At 30.8% G+C, this 27,668-nt stretch overlaps 1 protein-coding gene across 1 annotated transcript in view; it reads right to left on the bottom strand.

The window, feature by feature from the left end:
* The window catches only part of LOC139858939 (uncharacterized), a 38,893-nt gene extending 25,307 nt beyond the window's left edge, over window positions 1-13,586 (bottom strand). Inside the window, exon 1 of the mRNA XM_071847769.1 lies at window positions 13,423-13,586. Coding sequence (XP_071703870.1) covers window positions 13,423-13,586 — 164 coding nt within the window. The remainder of the gene's footprint in view (window positions 1-13,422) is intronic.
* Window positions 13,587-27,668: the final 14,082 nt, after the last annotated feature.

Raw genomic sequence — 27,668 nt, 5'->3', positions numbered from 1 at the left:
AAAATGTTGCATTCACAAAATAATCACCATGTATCTTATTTTGACTGCATTATCAACGGATGTAGTATTGTTAACTATTATTTACGGTGATTGTCTATATGTAGAAATCATCAAACGTCAAAAACCTTGAAATTTGATATTCAATTATGGTGTGCCTTTTCAAAAGAATGCAATGTTTACAAAACGTATCATGTAGAGGTCAGTACCTCACTGTGAAATCGATGAATGATGTATTCGTCCAAATGGATTTGGACGGGTCATTACACTATTTAATAAACACCTACAAAAAAAACCTACCAAAAATTTTAAACGGATTTATCTTTATGTTCGCCGCGAGTTAGGTTCCACCGCCATCACCGTTCAATTCGAAATAATTTTATGAACTAAAGGCAATAAATTGTATTCGACACGGAGCTTCGATGCACTACCAATGGCGCATTTCGTTTTAGCAATAAAATTGAAAGTAATTTGAATTTACAGTTTAAGTTCTTAAAATATTTATAAACATGCAAATATGACTATTATAATATTAATTATGCAACTCTCCCGAGTACTCTTAATTTGCTGAAATGACTAACAACTTTTTTTAAAATTAAACTCGCGGGTTACACTTTCATTCAAAAAATAATTGTATATAATAATTGTAAAATAATATAACTTGAACTTTACTAACGTTATATTCTATGACAAATTTTCAATGGATTCATAGTTTCTCTAAATATTACAAAGTATATAATTTATATATAATTAAAAAGATATTAATTGTGGGAAATAAAAAAATTGTAGACATTAATTTATTAACACCACTTTTAAAATTTGTCAACATCACAGATTCTTAAACTTGAAAGAATTTTTAATATGTGTCAATACCACGGACTCTTAGAAAATTCTTATATTTATCCTACTTTTTTAGAATCGGTATTTACATACTAATATGAACTGTAAATTACAATTTTTTGCACGATTTTTATACATCCATCTAACGCATTGGCTCAAAAACCATATATATATATATATATATATATATATATATATATATATATATATATATATATATATATATATATATATATATAGGAGGGGGCGTGTGTGTGTGGTGGGTGGGTGTGTGAGTCTCGTATCGTTTGGTGCATCCTGGGGTCATTATGGCTGAGGACGACCATTCTTTGCTCCTGAGCTTGATTGGTATTCTTTTAGCTGTGTGTCTTCGGGGATGTCTACCGTAAAGATGCATGAGTGGTGTTTGGTTTGTTACGGGTTGTAAAGACCCTAATCTTACGAATGCCAAAACATATAAATAAAGGTAACTTAAAAGTTAAGTGAGCGTTATTCTTATTCAAATTCAAACCATAGTTCAAACCAAAGTTGACAAACTTATTCAAAAGTACTACTAAACCAAAATAAGCTACTAAATCTTGAAGGAAATCTCTAAGGCAAGGTGCTAAGTTCATTCCACTCTACACTCTTCCCTCGTTCCCGACGCCCCCTTAGTTACCTGTCGTATAAGAAGGAAAATAAAGAATACGACTGAGCCAAAGCCCAGTGAGCAGGTATAACGAATAACGGAGTATAGTATGACATGCAAAAATTTAATTTCAAAACGAACTTATTTTCAAAATAACTTAGTTGCAAAACAAAGCGCGAATATGTATAGATCCACAATACCATATGTCATGATGCAAATTTCATAAAATAATGCACTAAGAGTCAAAACAAATATGTACAAAGTATCAAAATGAAATCATAGGGTAGCTACTCCACTAATCATCCATATCGGTGACGTTTCGTATGACACTACGATGAACGTACACCATCAAAACAAAATCCTAGAATCGATCCATACGCCTCCTATCACAAATATAATAACAAATATAAAGAGCTCGTACCACCACCGGGAAATCAAAAGAAGACGCCGTAGATATAACAAATACATGCTACGGTCGATGCCACGTTACCGGTGTCACAATAATGCGCCCATGGGACCTCCATGGATAGGTTACTCTTAGGCATATTTTATGAAAACGTTTTAACCGATTTATTAATTATAAATTTTCAAATATTATTAAAGTGACTAACGGACTTTAAAATATGTTTTAAAAAGAATTAACGAGTTGATTTAAATATTTTACGCTTCACCAAACACTTAAAATGTATATAACATTGCATGTTGTATTATTTTAAAATCACGTTTCAACCCAACCATTCGGTCTAACTTTTGTCACGAGTCGTGTTACATAATACTTTAGCCCTTTACATATTAACAACTTAAACGGGACATGTAAAGCCACGTGGAATGAGGGACACTCGATACGAATCACCGTACCACTCGTCACCCACACACGTTCTTCACCAGGACGTTTCCAACCTTTTCGGGGCTGCTTTTGGGACACATACGGGCTGTTTTTACGGCTGAAACATCAGCTGTTCGGGACAGTTTTCGGGGCCATTTTTGGTGGGTTTTAGAGACACGGTTTTGACACAATTTCTCAATACTAAATGTTATATTTCCCCAAATTTATACAAGTGATTAGCAATATCGTTAGTACATCAAAAATAGGGGACATTATAACATATACACTTCAAAAACTAATTAAACAAAATAACCTTTCAAATGAGCATGTCATACAACAAGATTTATATACACAATTCGAAACAAAGTTTTGAGAGGAAAGATTTACCGAAGCGATCCTAGAACCACCTAGAATATCCGTACCTTATGTTGAATGACGAAATTCCAAGGACAACAAAATACCACCAAAGGAGATGATCGCCGAGCCAAATCTAATGAATACACACGTATGAGTACAAAACGCATTCAAATAGGGAGTATGTAATATCCTTTATATAATTAGTGTTACCATATAATTCTTATGCGTTTGTTTCAACTTTTCTATATTTCACATAAGTTTTAAATACTCCATTAATTATAATACGCACCAACTCGAATTTGTGTATGTCGTTATTGTTGTAGCAAGATTTCAATTAATCAAATTAGTTCTAATTCTAATAGGATAAAAGATCTATTAGACTACATCAAATAATGTAATAATATATATATGAACAATTCAGTTGAATGTATGTGTAAAAATAACGATATTCCTTATAATGAGTAATTATTTGCAACAAAAGATATAGATCAGTAAATATAATTTTGTTACGACTATCGATCGATTAACACATGATACATGTTTAATAATTGCATCAACTCTCCGTCCATTTTCTTGGCTAAAACACAATACTTACTAGTTGTAATTTACAAGTACTCATATTATATTATATTATTAATCTTTAAAAAGCAGAGTCACAACGTTAAATTTTGTACACTTTAATTCCACCATATTATAATTTTGATATTCTAGATTCATATAGATTTTCAATACTCCATTACTAAATATATGACTACAATTTGTTTAAGATTAATATTCACAAAAGATGCCCATTTTGTACTCAAAATCGTAACACCTCATCTCTATAATAAGTCATGTGATATGTAGTAAATCTAAACTAGTAACTTGATTAAAAAAAACAATAAACAAATTATACATCTATAACAAAGATGGTGATTAGTAGTTACCTTTAAATCGTGTTAGAATCGAGACTAGACACGCAAGTATTTCGTTTCTTCTTTGATATCTCTATTGTCTCTATTTTCTTCCTTTCAATATTTGGGATTGTCGTGCATGGCTATCAACTAGGTGGATATTTCTTTTCAGTTGGTTTATTTGTATTTCTAACCAAGAATGTGTCAAATGATGATATTAGTGGAATACATATAACTTAAGAGACTTATCACCTACTCTTTTAATAAATGTTGGCCAAACAAATTCCATCTAATAAATGATACAAAATGTTTGTTTGCTATACTTGTATTTCACGTTCTTACTTTACAAATCAAGATTTTTATGTTCATTAATTTACCAATTAATCTATTTATCACTTATTAATTAAGTATCAATCATATATATTTTATTTAATTTAGTTTGATCTATTATAGTTTATAAGTAATAAAAACTAGTTATGTATTTTTAAATTGTTTTAATTTTATAGGATATTATAACTCCACCTACTTAAAAAAATGTCGTCCTCGAAATTGAAAGAGGTTATAGAATCGAAATGCACCAATTAGCAAACAAATGAGGGTGCTCGACCCACATGGTTTGCTCGAGTTCCCAAGTGGCCTTGCTAGCAGAATGATTCTTCCATTGAACTATAACGAAAGGGGTTGAGATTTTACGAGTTACTCTCTCCCCGCGTTCTATGATAGCCTTGGGCTACTCAACATAAGAAAGATCAGCTCGAATTTCAGAAAAAGGATATTGCACCACGTGCAATGGATGATAGTTGTAACCCCGCAACTGAGATACATGAAATACATTATGAACATGAGATAACTATGGCGGTAATGCTAAACGATAAGATACTTCACCAACTCGATCCAATATCTCAAACGGTCCAATATATCGAGGATTGAGCTTTCCTTTCAAACCAAAACGTCATATACCCTTTGATAGTGCTATAAATGAACATATATTTAGTAGTAATATCCTTCCAATATGTAAAGTATTTAGTTGTAATTGTTCTATTTTAAGTTGTAATCGTTTATATTAAATAAGTGCGAAGACAAAAGGCGAAAACGAAGATTTGAAGACGCAAACGTCCAAAAAGCTCAAATGTACAAGATACAATCCAAGTGGTTCAATTTATTGATAAGAAACGTCTAAAAATGACAAGAGTACAAGTTGTGGAACGCAAAGTACAAGATATTAAATTATACGAAAGGACGTTCGAAAATCCGAAACCTGGACCTGAGCCAACTATCAACGCCCGACGCAACGGACCAAAAATTACAAGTCTACTATGCACAAGAATATAATATAATATTTAAATAATCATATAAATTATTTAAATTCCCAATTAGTTGGAATATTTGACTTTGGGTATAAGGTTAAATTTGCCGAGCATTTTATAATTATAACCGATGAACTATTATGGGCAAAACCAGATAGGTTTCAAATAATCCAGGACAAAGGACAATTAACCCAGGATAATTAATTAGAAATCAAAAAGTCAAACATCATGATTACGGAAGTTTAAATAAGTATAATACTTTTATCTTATTTCTTATCGCATTTTATTTTACGCACTTAAATTATCGTCATTTATATTTTTCATTAGGTTTTAATTGTGACTTAAAATATAAAATCGACAAACCGGTCATTAAACGGTAAACCCCCTTTTATATTATTATTATATATATAAATATATATTTTGTACAAATATAGTTGTTTAAAATATAGTGTAAAATAAGTCGTCTCCCTGTGGAATGAACCGGACTTACTAAAAACTATACTACTCTACGATTAGGTACACTGCCTATAAGTGTTGTAGCAAGGTTTAGGTATATTCCATCTGTAAATAAATATTTAAAACTTGTGTATTTTGTAGTATTTCGTAGTAAAAATATAATAAGTATTTCGTATCCCTCCGCTGCATCATCAAGTTTTTGGCGCCGCTGCCGGGGAACTCGACGAAACGCTATATTTTTAATATATATTTGTGTAAATATATTTATATATAATTTTTAGAAAAACAATATAAAAAAAAACCTGAAACCCAGGCCCATGCGGTCGCATGAGCCGGGTGCCTTAAAACCATGCGGTCGCATGACCTGATCTGACACGCCAGAAACCCTTATTCAGCATTTATTACGGGGTATTATTTATTATTATTATTATTTAGGGTTATTTATTTTAATATTTAGTTTTAGTTTTAGTTTTAATTTAACTTGTAATTTAAGTTTTAATTAGTTTTATAATTATAAAAAAATTAATACTTTTATAAAATATATAATATAAAAATAATATTTTTATAAAATTTGTATTTTTATCATTTTAATTACAATTTGTATTTTTATCATTTATTCGTAATATTTGTATTTTTATCGTTCGTAATTAGTTTTAAGACTAGTATTTTGCCATAGCTTATTTTATATTTCTAGATTTTTAGACTTTGCCGTAAAATCTCTTAAATGCCTTTTCTTTAGATTAAGATTTAGGTGCTTTAGAATTTTGTAACGCTGTTTATAAATTTTAGTACCTTTTAAGTTACGACGCGCTACTATCTTATTTTTATTTTTCGACGTTTTTTCGACGTGTAATCTTTTTCTTTCTTATTTCTCGACACGCTAGTTTTTAGGACACAGATTTTCTATTTCTTCTCTAAAATTCCAAACGAAAAATTATTTTAAGCGGTTAAATTGATAGACATCCAAATTTTCTGGTTCGTAGTAATAGTTGGATTTGTTAGTGGCGAGTTGTGGGCTTCCGATTTAAAGGGTCCTGGCTTCCTGCTGCATCTATTGGCTATTCGAAACGTGGGCAAAATTAGAAAAGTCTATTAATTTAATAACTTATATAATTTATAACTAATAGGATAATTAGTAAATGCACCATATTGTAGCTAAAATTTGGTAATAAGCGCATTATGGATAATCTTGAGAATATTTTGGAAACTCTTTATGACATCCGAAATCAATTTAATCAATACTCTCAAATGGGTGTTGATGATAATTCGTTCGGTCAATCTTGGATCACGAATGACGAAACAATAACTGGTTGTGAAATCTGTGGAGATTATCACTCAACATGGGAATGTTATTATTACGTTCCTATGGAAAATTATGCACCCATGGAACCTGAATGGAATGATTATGAGGAATACAATTCTAATTGGGATTATTTCCAAGAATATATCCAAACTCAACAACCAGAAGACGAGAAAAATTATGTGCCTGAAAATTCTTTAGATTATATGAAAATCAAACTCGAAGAACTTGATGCTCAAAATGAACAAATGAGAGAGTTTGTAAATCGGCAAGCTGAAACTCTATCAGATTACACACTTGTTGATCTGAGGAGTCGTGTGCAAGAAAATCTCATATCATCGAATTTTGATGAATTCGAGAGCTCCGAAATCACCAACTATCCCGATGATACTTTTTATTCAGTCTTACCCATTTCACAACATATCGACACATTAGCCTCTACCGACGAAATCATCGATCCATCAATGGATGAAGAAGAAGTAAGGGTGACAAATTGGTACTCTTGGGAAAACGATAACGTTGAAAATTTTACCCCCGAGACCAAAGTGGAGGAACCGATAAGGACCGTTAATGAAGAAGAATTTGCTTCAATCCAGCCACAACCTTCCAACCCAATATTCTCAATAGACGGGTCATCTACCGAAGATGAACTACGAGCTGTAATAGATAATGACACCTCGGATTTCACCCAATTGGGTAATAGAGGTGAAAACTTTGATCCCGAGAATAAAAGGAAGGAAATGCTAGGAATTGTCCACCCTGTAATATGTATGTCGGTGTATATCGATCCATTTGACCAAGAACCGGAAAAGAGACATATCCATTTACTAAAAGCTACACTTAAAAAAAGAATTAAGTAGTGACGATCGGGTGAGTCTAAACTTTAAACCCATTGATATATCATACACCACCCGAGATATAAATAACTGGCTCACTATTTTAATTCGTGGAACTTATTCTACCGACTTCACATGTCGTCAGCTAAGTGTGGGGAATTCTAACCCCACTTAACGTTAAATTAGGGGTTCGGGTTAGTGCATAACTCGTTAATAAAAATGCATGATGAGTTAGGGTAAAAGACGCATTTTCAACTATTAGCAAACAGTTCAGAAAATCAACCGTTTTTGAAGAAAAACATGTGTGATAAAACAAGAAGGAATGAATGATGAGGCGCGCCATCTATCATTCGACGAGCTTTGTAATTACAAACTGGGTATTTTCAATCACTTTTCTACACTAATCACCCTCATGAATTTATAATTAGAGTCTGATTTCATGCAAATGAGGGCATTGCATGATCTCAAGTGTGGGGAAGGGTTATAAATTCTCTCGGGTTTATACTTGGCTTATTTTCTAAATATTGTGAAAATTTTAAAATTTTTCAACTAAATGAATTCAAAAGCATGTTTATACATATTTATGAACGATAAAACTAGGTGTTAATGCCGAAATTATTGTTACCTCGGAAAGGACATAAATTGAGAAACAACTAAAACGCTTGAATTTATTTATTAGGATATAAAAAGACTCATGAAAAAAAGCCAAGTGTGGGGAGAATGTACCAAGTTATTCAATTAAAAACTATCTATCACATGTTTCTGTACAGATTATTGCAGGTACTTTTGCTTTGAACTAAACTAATTAGTTTTACCCGATTTATTGTAATACCTTTGAAAGAATAGATGAATCTACACGATGAATCAATTCCATCATTAAAAGAAAGTAAAGTCTTCCGAAAAAGACACGCGCTTCTTGATTTAGGTCAAGAAGTTGTCATCCAGACCAGCTGTAGGTTGACGAAAAATCTAGAAAAGTCATCTCTAAAATCAGCAGGAAATCCACGGACCTCAGCATCAAACAGGGTCGCTAAGTGGTCAGACTTATCCTAACCATGAGAGGATCTGTCTCGTAAAATGGGGAGGGCGTCGTGCAAATTAGCTTGATAAGACTAATGAATCAGACCCTCAGAAAGGATAATCTCCTTAAAGATCAAAAATCATCATTTAAGCCTGATATTACTCAATCCTTGAGATTAACCTTAAAGATTGGGATTTACAAACTCATGGAATTCGATGATATCTAAACTCGAGCTTGAACGAGAAAATATTTTGATCAAATTACAAACCAATTTGTTTTCTGAAAACCCATTTTCAATGCGTTCATTACCATTGAACGTAAAATCCTAAGAATTCACCTGAAATTCATTAGGTCACCTGAACCAAATTGGGTGTCAACCGTAAGAACGGTGGTTGCATAGCATGGTCGAAGATAGGACCTTGTGCCAGACCGAAAAACTATAGGGTGATCTTTATTATTGCTCCTACAAAGGATAGTAATTGCATCCGACACGTTTTAGACCATGAACATCTGCATGTCACGGGATATTGCCTTAAAAGTTGCTTGTTCAACGCTTTCCTTTACAACCGGACGGTAGTTTACCGAAAGGTAATATATGGAGCAAGTATACTGGACGTGTTGCTTTCCTAATACAAGGTTAGCAAGTGGGTGACACAAAACCGCAAGTTTTGAGCTAAAATTTTAAAATCTGAAACCCACCAAACCCACAAAAACATTTTGCAAATACCGGTGAAGGGTTATTCCGAAAAACTTATCTAGGGTAAAAGCTAGAATGAATTTTCAAAAGATCAAATGTTTTCATAAAGATCCAATTTCCTTAAAGGATCTAAATTTTCATAGTCATGTGGGACTGTAAACCACATCGTTACTACCATTGTTTATACCACCGTATCAAAATCACTTATGTATAAAGTGTGAAGAATAAAGAAGTGATTCGTGTGATTTAATTTCAAGTTCTGTATTGCTTGAGGACAAGCAACGTTCAAGTGTGGGGATATTTGATAGTGCTATAAATGAACATATATTTAGTATCAATATCCTTCCAATATGTAAAGTATTTAGTTGTAATTGTTTGATAATGCTAAAAACGAACATATATTTCATAGCATTATTCCTCAAGAAAGACAAGCTTTTAGTTGCAATTGTTCTATTTACAAGAGATATTCGTTTAAATAATAAAAGGTGAAGACAAAAGACAGATTCGACGAATTGAAGACGCAAACGACCAAAAAGCTCAAAAGTACAAAAGACAATCAAAAAGGTTCCAATTATTGATAAGAAACGTCTCGAAATTACAAAAGTACAAGATTCAAAACGCAAAGTACAAGATATAAAATTGTACGCAAGGACGTTCGAAAATCCGGAACCGGGACCAGAGTCAACTCTTAACGCTCGACGCAACGGACTAAAAATTACAAGTTAACTATGTATATAAATATAATATAATATATAATTAATTATATTAATTATATATATTATATATATATATATTAAAAACCGTCGGCAGAGAAAACTCCAAGGGTTTGAGCTGTAAATATATCTCCGCGACTCGCGGAGTTTGAAGGGCATTTTGCCGCGAGTCGCGGAGCCCCAAAAATCAAGTCTGGCTATAAAGCAAACCGAATTCTGATCAAATTTCATATCTTATTTCTCTATCTCTCTCAATATATACGATATATATATATATAATTTATATTTTAATTTTAATTTTAATTTTAAATCCTAATAATAAGGGTATGTTAGCGAATGTTGTAAGGGTGTAAGTCGAAATTCTGTCCGTGTAACGCTACGCTATTTTTAATCATTGTAAGTTATGTTCAACCTTTTTACATTAATGTCTCGTAGCTAAGTTATTATTATGCTTATTTAAAACGAAGTAATCATGATGTTGGGCTAATTACTAAAATTGGGTAATTGGGCTTTGTACCATAATTGGGGTTTGGATAAAAGAACGACACTTGTGGAAACTAGACTATGGGCTATTAATAGGCTTTATATTTGTTTAACTAAATGAAAGTTTGTTAATGTTAATATAAAGATTTACAATTGGGCGTCCCTATAAATTACCATATACACTCGATCGGACATGATGGGCGGGGTATTTATATGTACGAATAATCGTTCATTTAACCGGACACGGGAATGGATTAATAGCCAGTAGAATAATTAAAACAGGGGTGAAATTACATTCAAGGGTAATTGGTGTAATTGTTAACAAAGTAGTAAAACCTTGGTTTACACGCAGTCGATAACCTGGTGTATTCATTAAACAAAGTATTAAAACCTTGTTACAATTCGAATCCCCAATTAGTTGGAATATTTATCTTCGGGTATAATAATAATTTGACAAGGACACTTGCAATTTATATTTATGACTGATGGACTGTTATGGACAAAAACCAGACGGACATATTGAATAATCCAGGACAAAGGACAATTAACCCATGGGCATAAAACTAAAATCAACACGTCAAACATCATGATTACGGAAGTTTAAATAAGCATAATTCTTTTATTTCATATTTAATTTCCTTTATTTTATATTTAATTGCACTTCTAATTATCGCACTTTTATTTATTGTTATTTTATCGCACTTTTAATTATCGTACTTTTTAATTATCGCAAGTTTATTTTATCGCACTTTTATTATTCGCAATTTCATTATCGTTATTTACTTTACGCTTTAATTTAAGTCTAGTATTTATTTTATATTTTACATTAGGTTTTAACTGCGACTAAAATATAAAATCGACAAACCGGTCATTAAACGGTAAAAACCCCCCTTTATAATAATAATATTACTTATATATATTTGTATTTTTATAAAAGTAAACTAATATAGCGTTGAGCTTTGTTTAAAGATTTCCCTGTGGAACGAACCGGACTTACTAAAAACTACACTACTGTACGATTAGGTACACTGCCTATAAGTGTTGTAGCAAGGTTTAAGTATATCCATTCTATAAATAAATAAATATCTTGTGTAAAATTGTATCGTATTTTGTAGTATTTCCTAGTAAAAATAATAACTATTTTATATACACCTCGCTACACATCATTGTTCTATTATAAGTTGTAATCGTTTATATTAAATAAGTGCGAAGACAAAAGGCGAAAAAGAAGATTTGAAGACGCAAACGTCCAAAAAGCTCAAATGTACAAGATACAATCCAAGTGGTTCAATTTATTGATAAGAAACGTCTAAAAATGACAAGAGTACAAGTTGCGGAACGCAAAGTACAAGATATTAAATTATACGAAAGGACGTTCGAAAATCCGGAACCGGGACCTGAGCCAACTATCAACGCCCGACGCAACGGACCAAAAATTACAAGTCTACTATGCACAAGAATATAATATTATATTTAAATAATTATATAAATTATTTATATATTATATTAAATAACGTCGAAAAGCTAGGAAACAAACCAAGGTAGGCTGGATCCAGCTGGAGATGCGATAGCATGGCCCTGCTGCCTTATTTCCATACGATCGCATGGCATGAAAAAGTTGGCCAAGTGCTATAAATTCGCCAGTTTCAGTCGACTCTCAACACACATATATCATATACTCCCTCTGTAATATATATATATATATATATATATATATATATATATATATATATATATATATATATATATATATATATATATATATATATATATATATATATATATATATATATATATATATATATATATATATATATATATATATTATATATATATATATAATATATATTAGTTTAGTTTTATATTAGATTAGTTTTGGTTATGTAAAGGTTATTTTACGGGTTTAAAAGTCGAAGTTCTGTCTGTGTAAAGCTACGCGATAAATACTCAATGTAAGTTATGTTCTCCTTTTTAAATTAATGTCTTGTAACTAAGTTATTATTATGCTTATTTAAATCGAAGTAATCATGATGTTGGGCTAAATATTAAAGATGGGGTAATTGGGCTTTGTACCATAATTGGGGTTTGGACAAAAGAACGACACTTGTGGAAATTAGACTATGGGCTATTAATGGGCTTTATATTAAATTAACGATACCTCGTTAATTTAATATAAAGGTTACAATTTGATGTATCTATATATAACCACATACGCTTAATCGAATACGATGGGCGGGATATTTATAAATACGAATTATTGTTCATTTGACCGGACACGGGGATGAATTAATAGTCACTGGACTCATTAAAACATGGGTGGATTACATTCAAGGGTAATTGGTGTAATTGTTAATAAAGTATTAAAATCTTGGATTACACACAGTCGATAACCTGGTGTATTCATTAAACAAAGTATTAAGACCTTGTTACAGTTCGAATCCCCAATTAGTTGGAATATTTGACTTTGGGTATAAGGTTAAATTTGCCGAGCATTTTATAATTATAACCGATGAACTATTATGGGCAAAACCAGATAGGTTTCAAATAATCCAGGACAAAGGACAATTAACCCAGGATAATTAATTAGAAATCAAAAAGTCAAACATCATGATTACGGAAGTTTAAATCAGTATAATACTTTTATCTTATTTCTTATCGCATTTTATTTTACGCACTTAAATTATCGTCATTTATATTTTTCATTAGGTTTTAATTGTGACTTAAAATATAAAATCGATAAACCGGTCATTAAACGGTAAACCCCCTTTTATATTATTATTATATATATAAATATATATTTTGTACAAATATAGTTGTTTAAAATATAGTGTATAATAAGTCGTCTCCCTGTGGAATGAACCGGACTTACTAAAAACTATACTACTCTACGATTAGGTACACTGCCTATAAGTGTTGTAGCAAGGTTTAGGTATATTCCATCTGTAAATAAATATTTAAAACTTGTGTATTTTGTAGTATTTCGTAGTAAAAATATAATAAGTATTTCGTAGTAAAACACCTTATCACCCACCACAAACTCTAACGAACGTCGGTGTTTATCGGCATACACTTTCTGTCTCGATTGGGCTTCCTTCAATTGATTCGTAGCTATAGCGACCTTTTCATTAGTCACTCTAACCAACTCAGGTCCTTTAATCAATTTTTCACCCGCTTCATTCCAACAAACTGGCACTCTACACTTTCGACCATAAAGCATCTCAAATGGCGCCATACGGATACTAGCCTGCCAACTATTATTATAGGCAAACTCCACCAAACATAAGTACTCATCCTAATTTCCCTTCCAATCTAGGGCACACGCTCGAAGCATATCTTCCAAAATCTGTATCTTACGCTCAGACTGTCCATCAGTTTGTGGATGGAAAGCAGTACTAAGCTTCAATCGCGTACCCCAAGCTTTCTGTAACCCCTTCCAAAATCTAGATGTAAATCGGGGGTCACGATCGGATACGATGGATGAAGGAACCCCGTGTAATCTCACAATTTCTTGCTGAAAAAGCTCGGATAGCTTACTTACCGAATAATCCATACGAATAGGCAAGAAATGTGCCGATTTGGTTAATCTATCAATCACCACCCAAATAGCATCATTCCTTTTACTAGTCCTTGGTAACCCACAGACAAAATCCATTGAGATATCATCCCACTTCCACACAGGGATGTCCAACGGCTGCAACAAACCACTAGCACGTTGGTGCTCGATCTTTACTTGTTGACAAGTAAGGCACTTCCCAACATATCTAGCAACGTCTTTCTTCATGCCACTCCACCAAAAGTGCTGCTTCAAATCCTGATACATTTTGGTCGAACCAGGATGTACAGAAAAAGGTGAGTTGTGAGCCTCAGACAATAGAGCCTCACGAATAACATCATCATTAGGAACACACAATCGATTCCCACACCAAATAACCCCATCATCATCTTCTCTGAACTCTTTCACTTTACCCTCTTCCAAATTTTGAAACACTGTCCACAAATCCCCATCATCCAATTGAGCCTCTTTTATTCTTGAAATTAAATCGAACTCGAGTTTTAAATTTGCCAACATACCAGATGCTCCTCTCTTACTCAATCCCATATCAAGTCTTTCGAATTCTCGAATGTGAGTAACCAAACATGAGATACTACCAAATGTCTTTCTACTCAAAGCGTCGGCTACCACATTCGCTTTACCCGGATGGTATTGAATGTTTGCATCATAATCCTTTAATAACTCAAGCCACCTTCGTTGTCTCATATTTATCTCTTTTTACGTGAATATGTATTTGAGACTCTTGTGATCGGTGAAAATATCACAAGTTTCTCCATAAAGATAATACCTCCATATTTTCAACGCAAAAATCACAGCAGCTAACTCCAAATCATGAGTAGGATAATTAACCTCATAGGGTTTCAACTGCCTCGAGGCATAAGAAATTACCTTACCATGCTGCATCAAAACACAACCTAAACCATGCTTAGAAGCATCACTATAGATTTGAAAACCTCCACTTCCTGACGGCAATGCAAGAATAGGAGCTAACACAAGTCTTTTCTTTAACTCATCGAAACTCTTTTGTCGTTCCTCGGTCCACACAAAATTTTCCCCTTTCCTTAACAACTTGGTAAGCGGCAAAGCAATCGTTGAAAAACCTTCAACAAATCTTCGATAATAACCAGCTAAACCAAGAAAACTTCGAACCTCAACAACAGAAGTAGGTCTCGACCATCCATCATTATACCTTCAGCCGATACAACATGACCTAGAAAGGCAACTCGTTGCAACCAGAATTCACATTTAGAGAACTTCGCAAACAATTTCTTACTTCGGAGGGTTTCCAGTACAACACGGAGATGATTCTCATGCTTTTCTTTACTCTTTGAGAATACCAAGATATCATCAATCAATACGATCACAAACTTATCCAAATACTCATGGAACACACGGTTCATTAAATCCATGAATACCGCTGGGGCATTTGTTAATCCAAACGGCATCACTAAAAACTCATAGTGCCCATAACGAGTGCGGAAAGCAGTCTTAGGGATATCTTCTTCTTTAACACGGAGCTGATGATATCCAGACCTAAGATCAATCTTAGAAAAATACTTCGAACCTTGAAGCTGATCTGAAAGGACCCGTTCATATACATTATAAACGATTCACAATAGTTGATTACATTGCGAGGTATTTGACCTCTATATGATACATTTTACAAACATTGCATTCGTTTTTAAAAGACAATCTTTCTTTTCATCGAAAACTGACAGACATGCATACCATTTCATAATATCCACTATCCAACTATAAATTGATTTAATAATAATCTTTGATGAACTCAAGGACTCGAATGCAACGTTCTTTGAAATATGCTATGAAAGACTCCAAGTAATATCTTTAAAATGAGCAAATGCACAGCGGAAGATTTCTTTAACACCTGAGAATAAACATGCTTTAAAGTGTCAACAAAATGGTTGGTGAGTTCACTAGTTTATCATAATCATTTATTTCCATCATTTTAATAGACCACAAGAATTTCATTTCCAGTTCTCATAAATATACGTCCCATGCATAGAGACAAAAATAATCATTCATATGGTGAACACCTGGTAACCGACATTAACTAGATACATATAAGGATATCCCCTATCATTTCGGGATCCTCCTTCGGACATGATATAAATTTTGAAGTATTAAAGCATCCGGTACTTTGGATGGGGTTTGTTAGGCCCAATAGATCTATCTTTAGGATTCGCGTCAATTAGGGTGTCTGTTCCCTAATTCTTAGATTACCAGACTTTAATAAAAAGGGGCATATTCGATTTCGATAATTCAACCATAGAATGTAGTTTCAATTACTTGTGTCTATTTCGTCAAACATTTATAAAAGCGCATGTATTCTCAGTCCTAAAAATATAAAGGGTAAAAAGGCAAATGAAACTCACCATACTGTATTTCATAGTAAAAATACATATAACGTCATGGAACAAGTGCAAGGTTGGCCTCAGATTCACGAACCTAAATTAATTATATATATTTATGTGTTGGTCAATATTTGTCTAACAAATTAGGTCAAGTCATAGTGTACCACAATCCTAATGCTCGAGACTAATATGCAAAAGTCAACAAAAGTAAATTTGACTCAAAATAATTTCCAAAAATCTATACATGATTAATATATAGTTTAATATCGTAGTTTTATATTTTTAAATATTTTTAAAAGATTTATTAGAGTAAATAATATAATTTATTTATTAATAAATAAAATTTTATATTAAATTTATATAATAAAATATACTTTTATATATATTAAGTAATTAAATTTATAGGGTTCATTTAATATCATAAAGATAATATGATATGTATTATTAAAGTAAGTTATTACACGTAGTAAAATATGTTTGTATCACATATTTATTTGATAAAATAATATCTATAATGATAGTAAGTAAAAGTTGTATTATGTTGTAATAATAATTATTATTATAAAAATATCAATATTTATAATTACTAAGATGACATTATGATAAAACGATAATTCTAATTATGATAACTTTAATATTTACGATAATTTTTAATATTATCTTTAAAATAATAATTCTATTTAAAATAATAATAATAATGATATTTTATAGTAACAATGACATTTCTATTAAAATGATAATTTTTTGTTAAAATGATAGTTTTAATACTAACGATACTTTTAATAATAATAATAATGATAAAAATAATAAGAACGATAATTTTATCTAAATCAATATCTTATAATATTTTAATTTTATCATGATACTCTTACCCATTATTTCTTAATCGTTTCGTTTAATAGCTTTTAATCGTCTTTTATATCGTGTTCATAATAATGATAATAATAGTAATCAAAATAATTAGGTGTTACAAATATTTGTTTTAATTACACTAATATTAATAATGATAGTTACTATAACATTATTAACGATAATACTAATAATTATCTTAATGATAATATAGTAATAATAATAATAACAATAACAATAACCATTTTTAAATAATGATATATATATTAATAATGATAATAATAATAATAATACCAATAATAATAATAATAATAATAATAATAATAATAATAATTGGATAATAATAATAATAATACTAATTATAACTTTAACGATAATAACGATAGTAATAATAAAAAAAATAACAATTTTTAATGATAAATCCCTTTTATTGATAAAGATAATAATAATGATAATAATAAGATAAAACTAGAACGACGATAAAAACGACGATAATAATAATCATTTTTAATAAAAATATCGAAAATTCAATTGATTATAACTTCTAATCCGTTCATCGAAACCATTCGATATCTAAAGGAAAAGTTCTTAATTTTTCGTTAGCTTTCCAAGGACATGCATATCTTATACCTTATCTCAACCGCAAGTGTAACTAATTCATGATTCAACCTAACCTGTCTAAGGGCAATATCAAAAGTACAAGCATGCATAATCCTAAATACTCGAGCACTAGTCAGGGATACACTATTAGTATGTAAAAGTTAAATTATGAGTACTCACGTATCAATATTGAGATTCAATATTGCAGGAAAGGTACGTAGACGCAACAGAAATGATAAACACTATATTGACCTCACGAGCATACCCATGAACCATACTCAATCACCTCCATAGCTATAACCCATAATTTCCTTAATCCTATCCCACTCGAAAAACAATTTCAAAATCACTCGAACAGCACTCCGTCGTAATATTTTATGTATACTAATAATATCTTGAAATAATACGGAGTAAATATATATATATGTAAATCGATTGAGAGAGTTTAGAGAAAAATATTTTTAAGTTTCTATGAAATAATAAAACCTATTGAATTCTATTTATAATAGATTTTTGAATTATTAAAGTAAATTATTAAAGTATGAATTATTAAAGTGAATTATTAAAGTGAATTATTAAAGTATGAATTATTAAAGTAAATTATTAAAGTATGAATTATTAAAGTGAATTATTAAAGTATGAATTATTAAAGTGAATTATTAAAGTATGAATTATTAAAGTTAAAGTAAAGTAAAAATAAAGTAAAGGTAAAGTTTAAGTATAGTAAAAGAATAAAATTATGTACGTATAATACGCGTATAAATATATATAATATTAATTTAAATCGTTATATATATTTAATAAAATAAAATATAAATATCGTTATCTTTATCATACTAGTTAAGTAATGAGTTGTCAAAAGTGGTTCTAGATATTTATAAAAGTTATATACGTTTTAATAATATAGTTCTTTTTAAACTGAAAACGTTTTTGTACGTTTGAAACTAAATAGATCAATCGAGTCTTTATGAGATTCAATCTTTCACTATCCTTTGTCTAGTTCTCATTGATTGACAATTTGTTCTTATTTATAAATCACTTTAACATTTTTTGAATATTATTAAAATGGAAAGATTTCTCAAATCAACGTGGGCCTTTCAACAGAGACTTGTAATCATAATTCAATATATCTGATAATTTAATCATTTGATCATATCTTCTAATTCCATTGATAAACATTTTGAAACAGATACAATCATATAAAGTATTTAATCTAATATTTTGTTTACGTTTCAAGTTATAATATATATATACATATACATATATAATCATATTCGTTTAATGGTTCGTGAATCGTTGGAACTTGGTCGAGGTTGAATGAATGTATGAACATAGTTTAAAATTCTTGAAATTTAACTTAACAAATATTGCTTATCGTGTCGGAAACATATAAAGATTAAAGTTTAAATTTGGTTGGAAATTTCCGGGTTATCACAGTACCTACCCGTTAAAGAAATTTCGTCCCGAAATTTGAGTGGAAAGGTCGTGAATGATAATAAGTATGTTTTCATGATGCATACGGGCTGAAAATTAGAGTTTTATCATCAACGAATAAATTGGATAAATAATCCATTTATATGAAGAGTACGAATGAAGCTAACATAGAAGAGTGAAATGAGTAAGTGTAGATTCATCTTATCATTTGACGTAGATATGATTGATTCCCAGATTTCAAGTGATTTGAAGAAAATCTTCTTAATAAGATTTGACTCTCCGGTAATCAAGGGAATTAGGATCCTCTTTAAATGCGATCGTCCATTTTAATTGTTCTGTCGGAGATTTTCTTATAAATTCACCTCCTTCGTTTCCTTACAACTCACACCTTCTGTTGATGCATTTTATGCAATTCCCTAGACATCTACCCACGTCCATTGCAGGTACAACAGTTTACAGGCCACCATGATTGCTCGTTATTATCCTATCCGTGTTTGTATGTGCTTACAGGAACTGCAGGAACGAGATTTAGATGTTTGACTATGTTAGACTTAGTCAGACGTACGAGTGAAGCCTCACTAGTACGGCTGAGAGGCTCATACGCACGGTTGATACTGAGCTAAGTCACAATTACAACCTAAATGAGAAGACACGAGTGAGTGATCACCCGTACGGCTGATGAAGCCAACTCATACGTGTGATGAATGAATCGTATGGGTGAGTCAACAGCAGGGGTATATAAAGTCTTATGTTCTTCATTTTAGGTTAAGCCTCTCATTTGTTACACACACTCAGATCTAGTGAGCTCCTCCGATTCTCTCTCAGTCCAAATCACCCAGGTGGTGAATAATAGCTCTAGGTGTTGATGTAATCACACTTGATTTAGTTGTGGTTTGACTAAATTAATCACACAAAAAAACTTAACCTATTCACTAGAGGGTTTGATTCACTTATTCTGCCATTGTGTGAGTTAAATTTGTTGATTTCTAAGTTCCTAGTCATGTTTCATCACCTTCTATTCTTTCCCAATCAACTCATATTTAAAAGTATTCATCAATATGCTCCATCCAGTTCTGATTCTCGATATACTTCTAACTTTCATATCGGTCATTCTTCTTTTTCATCTACCACCGGAAGAATCTATTTACTTCTACTATACTCTTGGGTTTATAGTGTTTCTAGTTCTCCCGTGTCTTTATATTGCTATATGCATCGATATATATGGTTTATAATTTCTGGTTTATCGTTGGGCTTTATATGTTCATTTATATTTCAAAGTCTCTGCTTCTGTCTTCTATAATCATTATCATTCACAGTTAATGCTCTCTTTTATTTGCTGCAATTTATACCCCAATTTCTATTTCGGAGTTTTGTCCTTTCGTTTCTTCTTCTTGCGATTAAGCACCGCTTGTAATGGTCCAGAATTCACAGATATGAATTTTGAAATGAACATTGTTAATGTTCTAGGAAGTAAATTGTGATGGCACGATCTTGACTTGTCAAATTACTAGAATACCTTGGAAAAGGCCGAATCATTAAGAAATATTTTCTTGATATTTTAGAGGTTAAATAGAATACAAGAGTCGTATAACATGGCACATGATGATGTTATGATCTGTGAATCATCACGTTCCATTTAGAAACTCAGCATGACTTACTGTAATATAATCACGTTGATCAAGTGTCATTATATTATACTAATTCATGCTTCAGTTCCCAACACTACTTCAAAATATTCCTATTTTAAACTTGAATGTTTCAGAATTTAGAAACTAAAATAGTTTCTTTTATGATGTAATACAGATAGTGCGAAGAGGTAAATGATTTCAAATAAGAAAAATTAAGAAAATATCTTCAGAAATATGGAGGATATTTATAATGAAAGATATGATGATATTTTAGAATTTCTAATATAAGAGGATGATGAAGAATATTGTCTGCAGGGGTTTAGAGTCAGGAGCAAGGTATTCGTTAATGACTTCAGCAGGTACTGAATCATTTGGATCCTTTGAAGTCAGGTTCAGTCTTTGTAATTTGTCCACAGCCTCCTTCCTACTTTGCTCAATCCGTTTTCCAGTTCCAAAACTTCTCTTTTTCTGCGCTTTGCCAGCACACTTCATCATTATCATCCAGCTTTTACCGTTTAAAGTCGTTTATAGTTTTTGCTATTTCATCAGCATTTTTTCCATTTTCGGAGAACCAATTCGTAGTTCGGAGTGCTTTTCAGAAACTTCACATTCAAATTAAGTCCAGAAGATAGATGTTATATATACACATATAACTGTTGGCGTAGACATGCTGCGAGATTTCAAAATACTGATTGCTAATTCCCAATGATTCGTATGGAAATTCTCATTACAAGATGCGAATGAGTAAATGATGGGGTTTCAATAAATAATTATAATGACTTTTTGGAGAGGCTAAAGTCAAAGGGTAATGAAGTTGTTGGTACATCTGCTAATAATGTGGTGGAATGTAAAAGGTTCCCTGGTAACGATGGTGTATATCTCAAGGTTATAATAAGGTTAGTCTGACTGAAAAGTTAAAGTTGACTTGCTGGAGCTGTGACAAAACTGGCTACTTTGAATAGGAGTCGCAAAGTTATTTTTGCTAATAAATGCCAAAGAATCTGACGCGGATACGTTGTTTAAACTTTTACTTTGGTTTCAAGAGTTTTTCGAGTACATAACTGTGGGTAACATGTGGTTGGATCATCATCTCGATTGCTCATCATTCGAAGTGTCTTCAGAAATTTTCGAAGGGTTTGAACACAGATTGTAATCGTTAACATACATTTGATGTTCTAACACAGTTTTGAAGTCAAAATATAGCTTGTGAAAGATGTAAGGATCTAAGAGTGATGATTTTGGTCATATCTCGAGTTGAATTTTGAGATTTCAAAATCAGAATATGTAATTAAATTTTGAATGAGTATGGTTGTTTTGATTTCTATAAAAGAATGTATATTGTTGTGAAAGTAGGGAGTATAATGGATGATTTGCTGAATCAGATTCGAAGAATGTAACATATTATTTGTGAATTTATATATCTCTCGGGTATTACCTACCCGTTAAAAAAAATTTCACAATTAATATTTTGTACAAAAGAATTTTATTACAGTCTTTATGAAAATATATATATGTATATTTTCTTCAGATGTAACATAGATTTAATGAGTTAATGTTAAATTAAACTCATTTGATTTACGGTTGAAACTAGAATTGAATAATCCCTAAAGGCTTTAAAAAGTACATAGCTTTTACGCAGTATTTCTTTAATGACATTGAAATTATGAATCAATACTTCGTTATTTGTTGATGTATGATGTTCGGTTCGTGGAATTCTTGTGAATTTCGCAAAGTACGAATGATGTTATCTGAAAAGTTTCGAGTACATCGATGATGAAAGTGTAAAATCAAATATATACTTGATTTATTATGAATTGGAATTTGTTGAATTGCGACAGAGATTGTAGTTAACGCTGGTTAAGTTGCGGCCGAAGGACGTACATTATTGCATATTTGTAATATGAATTAACCGAGTAGTTAAGATTCACACACAATAGCTTAGCACGGAAAGATTTATATATATATATATATATATATATATATATATATATATATATATATATATATATATATATATATATATATAATATACATATAATTTCTTCAGAGGGAATGAGTTAATTCTTCATAACTCGTTGATACAATATATACGTTATTGATTCGTAATGATGTCCACAGTGATTCTTGAACTGACGGAGTTTGTGATGTTATCGGTGTTGTTAATTCGGATGTTGACTGTACTGACGATGCTGGTAACGCTGACGGTACTGTTGATGCTGTTGGGAAAGCAAGTTTAGCTTGTTAATCACACACCATTTTTGTCAGGGTTTCTACTCTTCCTTCTATCATTTTAGTTCGCTTAACTGATTTATGGTTAGGGCTAGATTAGATAATCTCTAAGACTTTAGAGATTACATAATCGTCGCGGAATGTTTCTCCAATGAAGTTATGAATTAATACTTCGTCAGTTATTGTTGTTGGTACTCCTTGGTATCTATGGTGCGTATGACGTTGATGCTCGTGGGACAGATTGTGAAGTTGAGGTTTACGACGCGGTTGTGGTTGGAGGTGGTAATGGTACTGTTGGCGTTGATGATGGTGGTACTGGTTATACTGTTGATGCTGCTGCTGGTGTTTGTAATCTCTGCACCATATTCTCCAAAGCCACTACCCGAGCGCGAAGCTCGTTGACTTCTTCTATTACACCGGGGTGATTGTCGGTTCGGACGATCGGATAAATAAAATCTAAAATTTGATGTAATATATAATCGTGACGAGATACTCTGGAAATGAGCGAGAACATGGTGTTTCGGACAGGTTCGCCGGTAAGTGCTTCAGGTTCTTCGTCAAGAGGGCAATGTGGTGGATGGAAGGGATCACCTTCTTCTTGTCTCTAATGATTGAGGAGGCTACGAACCCATCCCCAATTCATCGAGAATAGGTGATGACTGATTGGTTGATCTATTTCGGTCACACTGCTTTCGGAGCTTGAATGGGATTCCATTTCGGAATCTGAGTGACTTGAACTGATGGCGAATTCCATTTCGTACGATTGGATAAAGGATTTCTTTTTTCGATATGAAATGATTTTGGCTAACGGATGGTATTCTAATTACATAGAATATTTATATATATATATATATATATATATATATATATATATATATATATATATATATATATATATATATATATATATATATATATATTTCGTAGATTACGGAGGACTTTGCGGGATATGTCAGGAAAAGTTTAAAGTAACAGATACGATAAGATATGATCTAGCAGATATGCTAAGATATGAATTTTTGTCTATACACTATTCATGCAATCAATGCAGCAAGACGTGTCTTAGACTAAAAATGATAAGCAGGTAATTTCCTGAGGATGATAAGTAGTTAATTTTTGACACAAAATGATAAGCAAAACTTTTGACATACAGACACGGTCGAAGTCCAGACTCACTAATGCATCGTATCGACTTATCAGTTAGACACACTAATGCAGACCTGGTTCGCTAAGACCACCGCTATGATACCAACTGAAATACAGTTGGGGACAACCACCGTCCCACCCAGTGCCTTCCCAGCTAACCGCCTGGTGACCACTGAGTGTACCTCAAATACTGATTTTAGGGCCTGCATCTCAGCTACTGCCAACCCTCGTAAGGGATCGCAAGGAGTAAGAACCAATGCTTCGTCACAGGTAACACTGTGAGAACCTCCTTTACGACTAACCCGCCACACATGGACGGCGTTATACCAGCTCTGATACCAACTGAAAAGATACATTATAAACGATTCACAATAGTTGATTACATTGCGAGGTATTTGACCTCTATATGATACATTTTACAAACATTGCATTCGTTTTTAAAAGACAATCTTTCTTTACATCGAAAATTGACAGGCATGCATACCATTTCATAATATCCACTATCCAACTATAAATTGATTTAATAATAATCTTTGATGAACTCAATGACTCGAATGCAACGTTCTTCGAAATATGCTATGAAAGACTCCAAGTAATATCTTTAAAATGAGCAAATGCACAGCGGAAGATTTCTTTAGCACCTGAGAATAAACATGCTTTAAAGTATCAACCAAATGGTTGGTGAGTTCACTAGTTTATCATAATCATTTATTTCCATCATTTTAATAGACCACGAGAATTTCATTTCCAGTTCTCATAAATATACGTCCCATGCATAGAGATAAAAATAATCATTCATATGGTGAACACCTGGTAACCGACATTAACTAGATACATATAAGAATATCCCCTATCATTCCGGGATCCTCCTTCGGACATGATATAAATTTCGAAGTACTAAAGCATCCGATACTTTGGATGGGGTTTGTTAGGCCCAATAGATCTATCTTTAGGATTCGCGTCAATTAGGGTGTATGTTCCCTAATTCTTAGATTACCAGACTTTAATAAAAAGGGGCATATTCGATTTCGATAATTCAACCATAGAATGTAGTTTCAATTACTTGTGTCTATTTCATCAAACATTTATAAAAGCGCATGTATTCTCAGTCCCAAAAATATAAAGGGTAAAAAGGCAAATGAAACTCACCATACTGTATTTCGTAGTAAAAATACATATAACGTCATGGAACAAGTGCAAGGTTGGCCTCGGATTCACGAACCTAAATTAATTATATATATTTATGTGTTGGTCAATATTTGTCTAACAAATTAGGTCAAGTCATAGTGTACCACAATCTTAATGCTCGAGACTAATATGCAAAAGTCAAAAAAGTAAATTTGACTCAAAATAATTTCTAAAAATCTATACATGATTAATATATAGTTTAAATATCATCGTTTTATATTTTTAAATATTTTTAAAAGATTTATTAGAGTAAATAATATAATTTATTTATTAATAAATAAAATTTTATATTAAATTTATATAATAAAATATACTTTTATATATATTAAGTAATAAAATTTATAGGGTTCATTTAATATCATAAAGATAATATGATAGGTATTATTAAAGTAAGTTATTACACGTAGTAAAATATGTTTGTATCACATATTTATTTGATAAAATGATATCTATAATGATAGTAACTAAAAGTTGTATTATGTTGTAATAATAATTATTATTATAAAAATAACAATATTTATAATTACTAAGATGACATTATGATAAAACGATAATTCTAATTATGATAACTTTAATATTTACGATAATTTTTAATATTATCTTTAAAATAATAATTCTATTTAAAATAATAATAATAATGATATTTTATAGTAACAATGACATTTCTATTAAAATGATAATTTTTTTATTAAAATGATAGTTTTAATACTAATGATACTTTTAATAATAATAGTAATGATAAAAATAATAAGAACGATAATTTTATCTAAATCAATATCTTATAATATTTTAATTTCATCATGATACTCTTACCCATTATTTCCTAATCGTTTCGTTTAATAGCTTTTAATCGTCTTTTATATCGTGTTCATAATAATGATAATAATAGTAATCAAAATAATTAGGTGTTATAAATATTTGTTTTAATTACACTAATATTAATAATGATAGTTACTATAACATTATTAACGATAATACTAATAATTATCTTAATGATAATATAGTAATAATAATAATAATAACAATAACCATTTTTAAATAATGATATATATATTAATAATGATAATAATAATAATAATAATACCAATAATAATAATAATAATAATAATAATAATAATAATAATAATAATAATAATAATAATAATAATAATAATTGGATAATAATAATAATACTAATTATAACTTTAACGATAATAACGATAGTAATAATAAAAAAAATAACAATTTTTAATGATAAATCCCTTTTATTGATAAAGATAATAATAATGATAATAATAAGATAAAACTAGAACGACGATAAAAACGACGATAATAATAATCATTTTTAATAAAAATATCGAAAATTCAATTGATTATAACTTCTAATCCGTTCATCGAAACCATTCGATATCTAAAGGAAAAGTTCTTAATTTTTTGTTAGCTTTCCAAGGACATGCATATCTTATACCTTATCTCAACCGCAAGTGTAACTAATTCAAGATTTAACCTAACCTGTCTAAGGGCAATATCAAAAGTACAAGCATGCATAATCCTAAATATTCGAGCACTAGTCAGGGATACACTATTAGTATGTAAAAGTTAAATTATGAGTACTCACGTATCAATATTGAGATTCAATATTGCAGGAAAGGTACGTAGACGCAACGAAAATGATAAACACTATATTGACCTCACGAGCATACCCATGAACCATACTCAATCACCTCCATAGCTATAACCCATAATTTCCTTAATCCTATCCCACTCGAAAAACAATTTCGAAATCACTCGGACAGCACTCCGTCATAATATTTTATGTATACTAATAATATCTTGAAATAATACAGAGTAAATATATATATGTAAATCGATTGAGAGAGTTTAGAGAAAAATATTTTCAAGTTTCTATGAAATAATGAAACCTATTGAATTCTATTTATAATAGATTTTTGAATTATTAAAGTGAATTATTAAAGTATGAATTATTAAAGTGAATTATTAAAGTATGAATTATTAAAATATGAATTATTAAAGTGAATTATTAAAGTATAAATTATTAAAGTATGAATTATTAAAGTGAATTATTAAAGTATGAATTATTAAAATAAAATTATTAAAGTTAAAGTAAAGTAAAAATAAAGTAAAGGTAAAGTTTAAGTATAGTAAAAGTATAAAATTATGTACGTATAATACGCGTATAAATATATATAATATTAATTTAAATCGTTATATATATCTAATAAAATAAAATATAAATATCGTTATCTTTATCATACTAGTTAAGTAATGAGTTGTCAAAAGTGGTTCTAGATATTTATAAAAGTTATATACGTTTT

Source organism: Rutidosis leptorrhynchoides, chromosome 7, assembly GCF_046630445.1.
Source record: "Rutidosis leptorrhynchoides isolate AG116_Rl617_1_P2 chromosome 7, CSIRO_AGI_Rlap_v1, whole genome shotgun sequence".
NCBI lineage: Eukaryota > Viridiplantae > Streptophyta > Magnoliopsida > Asterales > Asteraceae > Rutidosis > Rutidosis leptorrhynchoides.
The sequence above is the reverse complement of the archived record's forward strand: the minus strand, read 5'-3'. Positions and strand labels throughout refer to the sequence as shown.